The 12773-nt window shown below is 56.6% G+C and overlaps 1 protein-coding gene across 1 annotated transcript in view; it reads right to left on the reverse strand.

Annotated features, from left to right (window-relative positions):
* Positions 1-12773, reverse strand: part of Vac14 (VAC14 component of PIKFYVE complex) — a 103722-nt gene that overhangs the window by 6309 nt on the left and 84640 nt on the right. Inside the window, 3 exon segments of the mRNA XM_015496103.2 lie at positions 2157-2236; positions 3398-3516; positions 4885-5059. Of these exon segments, the coding sequence (XP_015351589.1) occupies positions 2157-2236; positions 3398-3516; positions 4885-5059 (374 nt within the window).

Raw genomic sequence — 12773 nt, forward strand, 5'->3', positions numbered from 1 at the left:
ACCTGGGGTGTCCACCGGTGGCCTGCTGCATTCCAAGGCAGTTCCAGCTTCTCTAAGGCCCAAAGGGGAGACTGGCCTGGAAGCAGGCCTTTACTGCTCTCCTCTGAGCCTGTGCAGGAGGATCACTGGCTTCTCCTTTCTGTGTCTCTGGGCTCCATCTCAGGCACCCTCTGTGGACAAGCCACACCTTTTTGGAGTGGCCATGCCTACCCAGCAGCAGGCCGGTGGGACGCTGGGAGACTAAACCGTCAGTCCTTGGAGCCAGGAAGTAGGGGAGAGGCCTCCCACAGTCCTTCCAGGAAGAAGTCACAAATGGTGACCTGACAATTGTCCCCAGGCCTGGTCTATTGATATTGTGAAATACACATTTGGTATTCATCCCAGTGTCCTGGCACACACTTCCTTCTGAATGCTAATGAGGCACCTGATGGCAGACAGGCCCTTGGTAGCTTTAGGATGGGGCTGATCACTTGAAAGGCAGGAGTGGAGAGGACTAAGGGTTGAGCCGATCACTAGCAGCCAGTGATTTAATCAAGCATGGCTAAGTGATGAAACCTCCATAAAATCCCAAAGGACTGGGTTCCAAGAGCTTCTGGATAGTGGGATGTACAAAAGTATCTGCAGGGTGGCACGGCCTTCCTACACCTCACCCCACATGGCTCCTCATCTGTGTCTCTTGGAATACCCTTTAGGAGTAACTGGCAAACATGTTTCCCCAAGTTCTGTGAGATGCTCCAACAAATTAACCGAACCCAAGGCTGCACTGTAGCCAGTTGGTCAGAAGCACAATGAAAGCAACCTGGGGCTTGTGACTGGCATCTGAAGTGAAGGGGAGCAGAGGAATCTGAGATCTGATGCTGTCTTCAGGCAGTTTCAGAACTGAATTGGATTGGTTGGATGTCTGGCTGGTGTCTGCTTCATGTTCCTTGCTTGCTGGTGGGGAGGAATTCCCACACCCGTCAGAGTTGTAGAAGTCCTCTGTGTTGACTGGTGATCAACAGAGGAAACCTGTTTACTATCCACATGGCTTTAGAGAAGCAAGGGACAGTTTTGAGTCATTTCCTCCATTGGTAGTTGGGGAAGCTGGGACTGCCTTGTGTCAGAGCCAGCCACCCACCAGCAGGGTCCAGGCCACTCAGCTGGGATGGGTGAGGGTCAAAGCCAGGCTTGCGTCTCTGCTGTCAATGCCTTGCCCACAGAGGTCCTTGGCTGAGGAGCGGGAGCTGGTGGCTTCTCCAGGGTTAGCCTGGACCTGACCTCAGATACAGTCCTGCCACAAGGAACCCTCAGGAAGTGAGAAGTCAGGCCAGGGCCCCCTTGGGACACAGCTGCAGGGCACTCTGCTGACAACAGGTCTCCTTCTTGTTCTAGGACCTGGGTCACTGGACCTGCTGCTTTGAGAAGCTGGCTCTCTGAATGGAAAAGAGGAAGCCCTGAGCCCCTGCATTTGCTTTGGGCTCCAGAATGAGGGCTGATGGCTTAGGCTGGGTGGACCAGAGGTGCTGCCAGAGTGCTGGGGGCCCAGGCAGCCTGGCCTGGAAGGTGGCCACTGGCAGGGCTGCCCTTGGCTTCTCTACCCCATGTGTGTCACTCAGAGTGTGGCCTGCTTCGGGGAGTAGGCAATGCCTGTGTCGAGGTGCCAAGAGCTGTGCTTACCCCGCCCGCTGCCACTTTAGCACATCTAGCCGGGGTGTTACTCGGCAGGCAGCTCCTGCCCGTTGGCTCCTACTACAGCCATCTCTTCTTTCAGAGAGGAGAGCATGTCTCCTGGGCAAAGAGGAAAACTGGCAGGGTTGCCTGGGTACCCCACAACTACAGAAATGCAGGGCGGAGGGCAGCATGCTAGGGATGGGTGGCTGGGGACAGCCTTGGGTCACGGCCTGATATTAACCTTCAGGTGGGTTTGTGTAAGCACTGGACCATGTCCAAGAGACCCACCTTGAAGAGAGGCAGGACCAAATTCTAATTCCATGTGCCCCAGTCCTGCTCCAGCTGGCCTTTCAGCCTGGTAATCCCCAGCCTTACATTCTTGACATTCCAGAAGCATCCCTGGGATGATCCTCCCTGTGCAGACTAAGCCAAGAGTCTGTCTCTGGGCTTGGCTCCACCCCACCTACTCCAGGCCAGCTAACAAAAGTGACAGTGAGGAGCCTTACATGTGAAGATGGGACACTCAATCAGCTGCACCAGTTTGTCCACCTCGGTGAGGAAGTCCACTGTGACCTCCAGGTCCCCACTGGGTGGACAGTCAAGGAAAAGTCTCCCCAGTGGGCCAGCATAGCTGTAGAGTTGGGCCAGGCTGGCCATACCTTCCCAAGAGCCGGCAGAGGCTGGACTGCAGGGGCTTGAGCCCCAGCTCAGAGCTCCATACATCCCTCCCACTTGGCCCTGGTTTCCTGGGCAGAGCCTGGCTCTTGCTAGCCATAATCTGGCATACAAAGGACACTTCTATTCTCCTCTTTTCCTGTCTGTTCCTCCTGTGTGGGTGCTCGGGTTCCCCTCTGGCAGCTCTCTTCTCTTTGCCCCTGTGACTGGGTTGAGGCACCAGGAGTGGTACTGGGCCTGGAGAGGCTCTTTATCATGGTCCTGCAGTCTGCAGAGGGAGGGCTGGGCAGGAAAGGCCCATGTTTCTGAGAGGACAGCCCACCACAGGCCAATGTCAGGGCTGTAGCAAGCAGTGAAGCTGGGCAGTGGCTTCCCTGTCTCTAGGTCACACAAGTGGCCAAGAGGAGCAAGTTCAGGTCGTGGAAGGAGAGAAGACACCCTGAAGGGAGCCAGTCACAGCCACATCTGACTTCCGCTGAAGCACCTCACGTCCCTCCTTCCTCCCCTAGCTCCTGGCCCATGAGGAAGGTGGCCACTTTTGCCTCCTAAATAAAGCTCTGATCCACAGTCACACCTCAGGTTCGTACTAGAGGTTAGTTTGCTTTTCAGCATTAAAGAAAATCTGGCCGCGGCCATGGAGGTCTTCAGTAAGGTAGGTACTGAGGTGTGCGCCGGCTCCCCCTCTTGAAGCTTCCTGTCCAGCCTGTTTTCTCTCACTGGGTCATCCGCAGAGCTTCCCAGGCCCTGGCTCTGTGGCCTTGGAAGGTCCCAACAGCAGAGCTCAACTTAAAGACCCCACCTAGGCTCTCCTGCAGCAGCCCAGCGTGGTCTTACTCCCAGGCCTTGCCCATCCTCTCAGCCTGCACAAAAATGGTGCAAACTGTGATGTGAAGGCGGCTCTGAGATGGCCGTTCGCTGCAAACAGCATTCTCCAACACGCCCCTCACGGTGCCCCTGGTGGGGTGGCCCAGGTGGCACAGCCCTGGAGTCAGAGGGGAGGGCGGGGCAGGAGTATGGCAGGCCCCCTCCTAACTCTCAGCCGGTTACCAAACGGAAGTGTGAGAAAGGATACAACTTCTGGATGAGGTCGTAGGCGTGCCGGTAGTTCTGGGTAAGGAAGCAGAGGGACACCGTGGTGACTGGGTTGTGGCACCAGGAGCGGTACAGGCAGCAGAAGAGGTTCTGGCTCTCCTGGGGAGAGAGCTGCAGCAGTTAGGAGGTCCTGCCCTTCCACTCCAGGTGGACCTGCAGAGAGAAGGACCTGGAAGGGCCTGAGAACTGGGGGCCCTTGGGAGCAGCCAGGGTGCCAACTCAGCACCCTAGCTGTTTGGCAGCCCAGCTGGGAACAAGCTGTCACAAAGGAAACGCTGACAGCTCCTCCTCAGACCCTGTCATTACCTCCCAGCCCCACAGAGCCACGTGGTGGCATGAGGGCCTGGTCGGAGCGAGCCTACCCTTTGTGCTGGCGTTTCTGCCCCTGGCAAAATAACAGTCATTGTCCTCCCCAGAACTCTGTGGTCCTGGAGTCTGGGAGGCTGGGTGGTGTGGGCCAAGAAGTTTCCCCTGGGGCTAGGAGATGCTGGCTGGGTCCTCCTCTCTGTCACCAATGCCATTTCCTCCCCACTGGCAGCCCACCTTGTATGTTTGGCCTTCATCGGACACCAGCCCAGAAGCCCACACTCGGAGGAGTCCCTACCGCTAAGAAAAATTCTTAAGCCCTCTGTATATGTATGGAAGGAACCACAGGAGGAAGGCAGGGCTGTGGCCTGGATCATTCTGAGCTCCTTGGCCCCAGACGCCCTCATATATGGGCTTAGATGTCCTTGCAACTCCTGGGAGGTGGGTAAAGGCAGGATCCACAGGGACTGAGCTGGGCAGAGGAGCAGAGGGGAGGTGACCAAAGCCCAGATCGGGGAATAAACCCCTGGAGCTCCTGCATCAAGGACGGTGCCAGCCCCTGGTGGCCTCTGCAGCCTACTCCCTCCCTCAGCTGGGATAAGAGGGGCCTGATGGCTGTCTCTCCCTGTCTTGCACAAGTACCTCCCTCTTTTCTCTGACCAGCCCTTGGGTGTCCTCAACCAAAGGACTGTGCAGGCAGCAACATGACACCCTGTAAAGGTCTTTTATGAGACAGAATGTGTCCAGCTTTGGGAGAGGGGCCAGGGCAAGGAGAAGGGGGAGAACAATTAAGCCCTAGTTCCCCCGCAGGTCTCTGATCCAGAAGCCTGACCTAAGAGGTGGCCTTGCCCAGCAGGTGGGCCCTGAGCCAGGAGAGCTGTGGTACCAGGTGGAGTCGGGTCAGTGAGTAGAGAAGTCAGGGCTGCTGGTGGGTCAGGCAGGGCACATGGACCTTGCACAGGGCATGGAGCCTTCTGCGGGCAGAAACCTCAGCAGTGTGTGACTCACTCCATAGCTGGCTGTTTACCCTCCACATTCTACCCTGGACCAGGGAAGACCTTGACTTCATCTCTGTTTCCTCTTGGGCCAGGCTGAGGGGACACTGGGTGCCTGTTTGCACATGGCCTAAACCAGGGGTCAGAGCCCATGGGCGTGGAGTACCAGAGTCTTCAGGTCCTTGAGCTGATTTCTTAGCTGGAAGAGTTCGGTAGAGGTGAGCAGGATGGTGTTGAGGGTGTGCACCATGGTAGAGGCAAACTTGAGATCCTCCTCCCGGAGTAGGATGTCCGCCATTGAGTGGAAGATGTTTTCTGCGTTCAACAGGAGACAGAGCTGCCTGGAAAACAGGGAGAGCGGCACTTATGCTTAGGTCACCCTGGATGCCTCTGGGCCTCGACCTGGGGAGCCTCCTCCTAGGGGTGCTACTACCCCTTAGCCACATTCCCAGCCTTTTAAAAACTTTGAGACAGTTTCACTAGGTTGCCCAGGCTGGCTTTGAACTTGTGATCCTCTTGCTTCAGCCTCCTGAGCCTCTGGGATCACAGGCGTGTGCCACCATGCCTGCTAGCATTCTTACTCTTGTTTTTGCAGTACTGGGGATTGAGCCCAGCACCTTGCACATGCTAGGCAAGTGCTCTACCACTGAGCTACACCCTAAGCCCTAAGCCTCCTTTTCTGCCTGGGCAGATCTCCTCTTCATCTGAGAACTTCTTCTCACATGGGTCACTGTTACTGTCCCCTCACAAAAGCCTCTGAGGTCAGGGGTCTGTGTTGCTCATGTGCATCCTCTGCTGGGGGGACAGCTGCAGACGCAGGGGCTTGGTAGGCACCTGTGGGCTGAATGGCCCTTATGACAGCTTTATCCTCAGAGTACAGATGAAGAACCTGGAACAGGGAAGTGAAGTGGCTTTGCCAGGGTGGCAGCATGAGGGGGACCAGCCCCGGCTCCACTGGTGCCACAGGCCATGTTTCTTCTCTGAGTCCTGGGGGTGGGACTGGGCTTGGTGGAAAACAGCCTCCATGCTATAAAAGAAGAACCCAGGGAGTGAAGGAAAGCAGGTTCTCCAGGTCCTGAGGCAAGGGGATGTCAACAGTGGACAAGGGGGTCTTGAGGACAGACTCAGAGGAAGCCTGTTGACCTGTTCATTGGGCCACGTGCTCTCAGAGGCCCAGCCTTGAGGGAAGAGCACTTCAAGGTTACCTGGGCAACAGCTTCCCAGTTGGGTGGGGAGGCAGGACTGGGAAGAGGACAGGACTGGTGAGAGGGTGGGTGGGTGGCATGGTGTTTTTGTTGGTGTGGGCTGATGGCCCATGGCACCTTGCCCTTACAGTCTCCCATCTGGGGCTGTCATCATCTGCCTGACTCCTAGTCACTGCCCCAGGATAGCAACACCACACACCAGACACCAGACAAGGGGTTAAGGCCTCAGGGTCCTGCGTGCCGAACAACAAGAACCACATTTTGAGGCAACATGCCTGAAACATGTCCACTTCCTCCCAGGCAGTCAACTCATCTGGAACTCTGGGAGCATTATCAGGAACTGGTTTCCTGTTCCCTTTGAATACCAGCCATGGCTTTGGGACCAGGCTGGAGAAGATTCAGCCCCACCCCCAAACCGGGAAAAGTCCCCGAGCATTTGGTAATGGAGAGGACAAAGCACGAAGAGCAAACAGTGGGCAGGCCGTCGGCAGCCTAGCCCCAGCTGGAAGCCACAGGCTTGGGCAAGAGACCATGAGAGAAACCCAACCAAGGCCGAGGCACAGAGGAGCTGGGTGGTGTGGGGGTGGGGGGAAGTGGACAAATGGACAAGGGGCCACTTCATCTCTGACTCACATACTGGCCTGGGTGGCTCTCCCAGCACTAGGGGGTGGGTACAGGCTTTGGAGCCTGATGGCTCAGGCCGCCAGCTGTGTGACCTCAATGTCTCTGAGCAGCAATGTCGTCAACTTTTAAGTGGGGCAATGCTTGCCTGTAAAGTGGGGGAAATACTTAGTGGTCAGACATGTCATGTGAGATGCCAGTGTTCAGCATGAGCACACAGGGGCCAAGGCCCCCAGTGTGGAGGTGACAGCCGGCCTCCTTCCTTACGACTTGGGACAGTACTTCCTGTCCCCTCTTCATGCTCCCACCCCTAGATGAGTCCTGTCTCCAAGGCTGTGGGACAGAAATGTTCCAGAAGGGCAGGCCGGGGTGGAAGGGGAGTGTTCTGACAAATGGTCGCAAATGCCCGTCGCCTGCAGCTGCTGCCGTCTCCATGACAGAGGCTAGCAGCTGAGCTGCTGCCAGGCAGCGCTCTCCAGGAACCTCAGGCTGGCCCAGCCCAGCAGGGACCTGCAGCAGCTGGAGGGCAGGGGTGGCCTCTCGTGAGGATGAGTCGTGAGTTTCTGAGGGGAGGAGGGATAAGAGGATTGGTGAGGAGAGGCGGGTGCCAAGGTCTCCTGGTGTCCCAGAGAACCTAGGGAAAGGGACACGTTACAGATCAGGGATGTTTTCTGGAAACACTTTCCTTTTGTTGCTGGTGACACGACCCTCTCCTGGTTTTCCTCTCGCCTGACTGCGCCCCTTCCTCTGAGGGTGGGGTGTCCCTCTGCTCATCTCTGGTCTGCATCTCCCAGTGGTCCTGATGGGATTCTGGATATGTTCGAAGTTGCCTGGCGATCAGGGGCGGCCCTGGCCCCAGCCCTGCTGAGCTCTGGGTGGGACAGCACTTGTCAGGTGGATGGCCCTGCTCAGCCATCTACAAGGCATTTCAAACTTCGTAGGACCACAACCCCATTCTTGGTGTCCCTGGAGACTCCCTTCCTGTCTCAGTAACGACGTCACTGCTCACTCAGTTGCTCAAGCCCAACCCAAGGAGCCCTCCTCCATCACTCGGCCCTGCCATCAGGCCATTAGGTCCAGGAGCCTCACCTTCAGAGCACCTCCTGCCTCGGCCTCCTGGTCCCATCTTAGCTACCATCGCACCAGGGCAAGTGCCAGCCACGTCTTGCTGGGTCTCTCTCCTGCTATTTCTCTCACCCTCCCCACACAAGCTGGGGCCATCCTATGGAATGCACGGCCAGCCCTTGCTCTAGCCTCGTCAGGGGATTCCTCCTGGATCTAACACAGAGCCCGGCTTGTCCTGTCCTTCACTGGGGATGTCCCAGCCTCTCGGGCTTTTCTTCTGTTCTGGGTCTCACTTTGCCTGCTGTGCCTAAAGGCTCTGCCATGGCCTGGCCCATGGCTGGCTCCCTACTGTGACCAAGGTCTCAGCTCCACCCTGAGTCCTGGGGAGGCCACTCTGATGTGCCCTCTCCTCCCACCAGCCCTTTCTAAGAATGGGACCAATGTCTTTCAGAGTGTCAGTCACTATGTCACGTTGTGTCCTTGTTTGCTGGGTTCCTGTCTCACTCACTAGAATATGAGTTGCAAAGGCAGGGCCTTGTCTGTGACCCGCGTGAGCCTCAAACCAAGAGGGCCTGGTGTCCGACAGCCTCTCCATCATCACTGTTAGGTGTCACTGAACAAAGGGACCTTGCTTATCTTAGAGTCTTCATGCTAGACTCCATTCCAGCACGTTCTCTCTGCTCACCTCAGTCAAGTTCCTGCACACTGCCCTGACATTACACTTTCGCCCTCATGCCCACCAGGCCAGGGCCTCTGGTGAGGGGGGCACATCATGGTGGGAGCACATAGTGGAGCAAACCACTTACATGAGAAGGCAGAAAGCAGAGGCACTGAGGAGAGAAGTCTCACAATCCCCTTCAAGGTCATGTCCCCAGTGACCTAAGACCCTCCCATAAGGCCCTACCTCCTGAAGGCTCATAGCAACTCCCAGCAGCACCACTCCGAGGACCAAGTCTTTAACATGTGGCCCTTTGGGGCACACTATTCACACTCAAATCAGCACCTCCTTGTCAGGAGTTCCCCGCTGGAGACAAGACTGCAGAGGGGAGGGAGAGCTAGGAACAGGCACCAGAGCGCACAGTGTTGGGGAGCCCTCCAGCATGCTCTGGACATTCGCTGCTTCCCTGGCCCCAGGAGGGTGCTGGGCAGAACCAGGAAGGGCTCCTCGGGGGTCAGTGGCTCCCAGGGCTATGTTCCTGGCAGTGCCAGTCCTGTGGCTGTGGCAAGGGGAAGAGAGCAGAGATGAGGGCCAAACTTGCTTCACCCCAAGACATTCTTGGTTTGGGGACATGGAATCTCCCAGGATGCAGGTCACAAAACCTCAAGGAGAGGAATAATAGTGACGGTTTTAGCTAAGTCAGGGCACCCTGAATAGACGACACGTGCCATGTGAACCTCCCGGGATCCAGCCAGGCAGTGATGGCCGGGAACAGCAGCTCCTATTCTGTTCTGGGTCATCCCCAGGTACACGGCCCTGTCCTGGGTGCCCAGGGCAGCGGGGAGGTGGAGGGGAGGCTGAGTCTGGGTCCTTCAGCTGGACCCTGTCTTGGAGAGCTCTGAGGTCACAGCAGGATGCCAGTATCTACTCTGGGATCAAGAAGTGGGGAAGGAAGAAGGGGGGTCCACTTTTCATTGCAACCACAATCCATGACGGGATCTGCACAGGCAGCCTGTTTCCATGTGCCTGGCCCTGGCTTCTGAGCCCCTCCTGTGGCTTCTTCTTTTTTTTTTTTTTTTAATTTTTATTATTGGTTGTTCAAAACATTACAAAGCTCTTGACATATCATATTTCATATATTTGATTCAAGTGGGTTACGAACTCCCATTTTTACCCTCCTGTGGCTTCTTGCTGACTCCTCACACAACCCGGGCAGGCACAGAGGTTATAGGATTAATACCCCCCTGAAGAGGAGTCTGAGGTTCAGAAAGGACCCACACCATCACTCACACAGCTAACCAGGGGAGGGGGAATGGAGATTCAGAGCTGGAAGAGTCAGCTTCAGAGCCCAAGTTTCTCTTCAACACTCTGTTTCTCTGGTGCCCATCCCTGCTGGGTAGAGGCCTGGCAGATGGCTGCCTCGCAGGGCTGCTGCGTCATCACTTCTCTGGTGAGCCCCAGCCCGGCTTGAGCAGCCTGCCTGGCTCTCAAGCATAGCGTCAATAATGGAACACAGCTTGCAAGTATTATACATTTGCCCATATTTTTTCATACCCACATTAAAGTGCTATTCATCATGAGACAATGGCCTGGAAAGTGCTTGGGGACAAGGCAGAGAGGTGGGGTGGGAGGGAACCTGAATGAGGACACAGGGCACCTCTTGCGCCATCTTGGAGGTGGACAGGATGCACATCCATATGTGCTTTGTTGGTAAGAGACCTCTGGTGTGCAGCCTGACCAGGGAGTGGGGTGGGGAGGAGGACAGCCGTGGCCAGGAGGGAGGAGGCACGACCACCAGGAAGGGCTCCCCACTTGGCAGTGAAGCCGTGGGCCTTCGTCCGGGCTGCGCCGGGGGGCCGTGGCTCTTGCACACAGACTGGAGCCCCGATGGTCATGGCGCTGCCTCTCCCTTTGGGCCGCCTGCTGTAGCCTGGACCGTTGTTCCCCTCCTCCCAGGTGTGGTTTCAAGCTGGGAGCAGCAGCTTCTCATTGCTTCCTCTGCCACATACCAGGAGTTCTCAGAGGAACAACGTGCCCATCCTGAACTCTCTAGGACCCAGGAGAGGGGTCGTCGCTTTCCCTTACCAGCTGAGACAGTGCTGTCTTGCTCATAGAAATGTCTTTCTTTGGGTCAGTCTCAGAAGACCAAGGCCTGGATGTTACTGGGACAGGCACAGCACTCTGAGGCAGTGTCTGCCTGGAAGTGGCTGTCCCACACCTGCCAGCTGCTGTGATCCTCTATCACTGTCTTCAACCACTGACACTGGTTAAGCATCACCACGCACCAAGCTCCAGGCCCGGACTGCTGCTTGCCTTGGCGACAGCCCACGACAAAAGCTGCTTTGCCAAGTACTCTTTGGCCTTGTGGGGCCTCATGCCTCTGGATGGCCCTAGACTAGACAGTCACACTGTAGCCACATGGCTGTAAATCAGCAGAGGGACAGCTCTTCTCTGTTCTGTCCCAGGTGGTAGGAAAGGGGCCACATGCTGCTTCTCCTCCAGGGACCTGACAGGCCAACTCAGCATAAGTCAAACCTTGGTTTGGAGGATAAGACCTCCTGGTGGCTTTAACCCTCAACTTCTGGGGTTCTGCACAGAGCAGAAGAGCTACCACATGGACACCACTCTCCATAGGAGCAAGGGCTGCTTCTGCAGCCAAGGGCTTCTCTTGGCCATTTGGCTCCTGAGGCTGAGGGGTCATCCTGGGGGCCTGTGTGGAGCATGAAGAAGTCCATATGGTAGTGGGAGGATTGTGGACAGGTCCTTTCACAGTGGAACCACCCTGGGTGCCTGGAAGCAGGGCAGGGCAAGGTGTGAGGGTATAGGTGCTGGGAACAACTGGAGCCCCCAGTGGGAGAAGCTGGGAAGGGCCTCCTTCACAGCACTATCTGCAAGGAGCAGGGGCCCCAAACTGCAATGAGGGCCCTAAAGGGAAGAGGCCCAAGTTCACAGGACCCTTGAAGGGTAAGAATTCCACCAGGCTTTGCCTGGGGAATCTCAACTTTGCCATGTGGCTTCAGGGGAGACTTTTTCCCATGACCCTACTCCTCTGCTCCGAGAACAGGATGGGCAAAACCGCCAAGATCAAACATGGCCTCCCCCATCCACACTGTCAACAAATAATTCCCTGGTCCCTTGGCCATTTGCTCGTGACACTCATGCTGACTCCCATTTGTGACTCCTCTGGCTTTGTCACCCAATAAAGGTATGCTGACACCCCACCACCCCTGCCTACACTGCGATTGCTACAACACTGCACGAGGACCTGAGGGTGGCCGGGGAGGGAGCCATTCCACACACAGGGCAGTGCCTGCTGCTGCCCGCTCCCTCCTGCACTCCCTCCTTCCTCAGGCCTGGCTTATTTTTAGGGAATGACAAGAGGCAGAAGCAGATGAGGCCTCTGACCCATGGCGGGGATGCTGGGTGAGCATTCAGCCTGGGCGGACGGGAGAGGCTTAAGCTCAGGAATGCCTGGGTGCCAGCTGGCCAGACAGTGTGGGCCTGCAGGGTGCCGGGCACGGCCTACTCCTCTGGCAAGCCAACCCCAGGCTATTACAGAGCAAGGTGTGGGAAGGGCACCAGAGGGACCCGAGTTTAAGGGGAAACGGAGGTGAGTGATCATCTTCCCCTGGACATCTGACATTCTCTACTGTCCCAAACAATGTCACCACACTAAGAAATCCCCTAGCAGAGCACAGAACAGCTGGCCTGTGGGGGAGAGACTCGACTCAAGTCTCCTGAGCAGAGCTGGCGGTGCTGAGCTGGGAGTGCCCACCTCCCGCTGCAACCTTTCCAGTTGCTATTAATACCGTCCAGCTCTGCTCCAGCCCTCGCTTGCCTCTCAGCACTAACTGGCCCACAACAAACAGAAACTGTAAGCCTCAGCTGGTAGGAGGACAACTGTGGCCAGGAGGGAGGGCATGTCCCAGGCAGGGTGGGTATGTCCCAGCTCTTTAGTTCTCCCTGACCCTCTCCCACTGTCCCTGGTGCAATCAATGGAACCAGTCCCTGAGAGGTGTCTTGTTAGTGGTACATGAGAAGCAGGGTCTGGATGACTGCACTGGCAGCCTCCTGTTAGACTGCCAGTGATGTCTTCTGCCTCCTCAAACTGCTCTAAACTCTCGATTTGGGGTCTGGGGGGCCCCAATGCTGCCCTATCTAGCTCTTTGTGCCTCTGCTTCTCTGCTGTCTGGCATTAGAACCTCTGTCTCCTACTTAGGCAGGACCGATTCTCCTGCACCACAGGCTGGACAGGTCCTGCTGCAAACTCAGCTCCTTGGTGGGTCAGGCCTGTGCTCCCATGCTGGTCAGTGCCAGCCCTGGACAGGGGGCCCTAGCACATGACTGGACAGGTAATGCTCTCAGTGGTTGGTGTAGACTCTTCCCCACACCCACAAGTGGCCTTGGGGCTGGTCATGTCATTCCATCTCCCCTCTTTCCTTTTCCCTCTGGCCTGGGCTTCCTCCCTTCACTTCTATCCTCAGCCACTCCCACCAGTGGACGGCT

The sequence above is a fragment of the Marmota marmota genome, unplaced genomic scaffold (genome assembly GCF_001458135.2).
Source record: "Marmota marmota marmota unplaced genomic scaffold, marMar, whole genome shotgun sequence".
NCBI classification, from domain to species: Eukaryota; Metazoa; Chordata; class Mammalia; order Rodentia; family Sciuridae; genus Marmota; species Marmota marmota.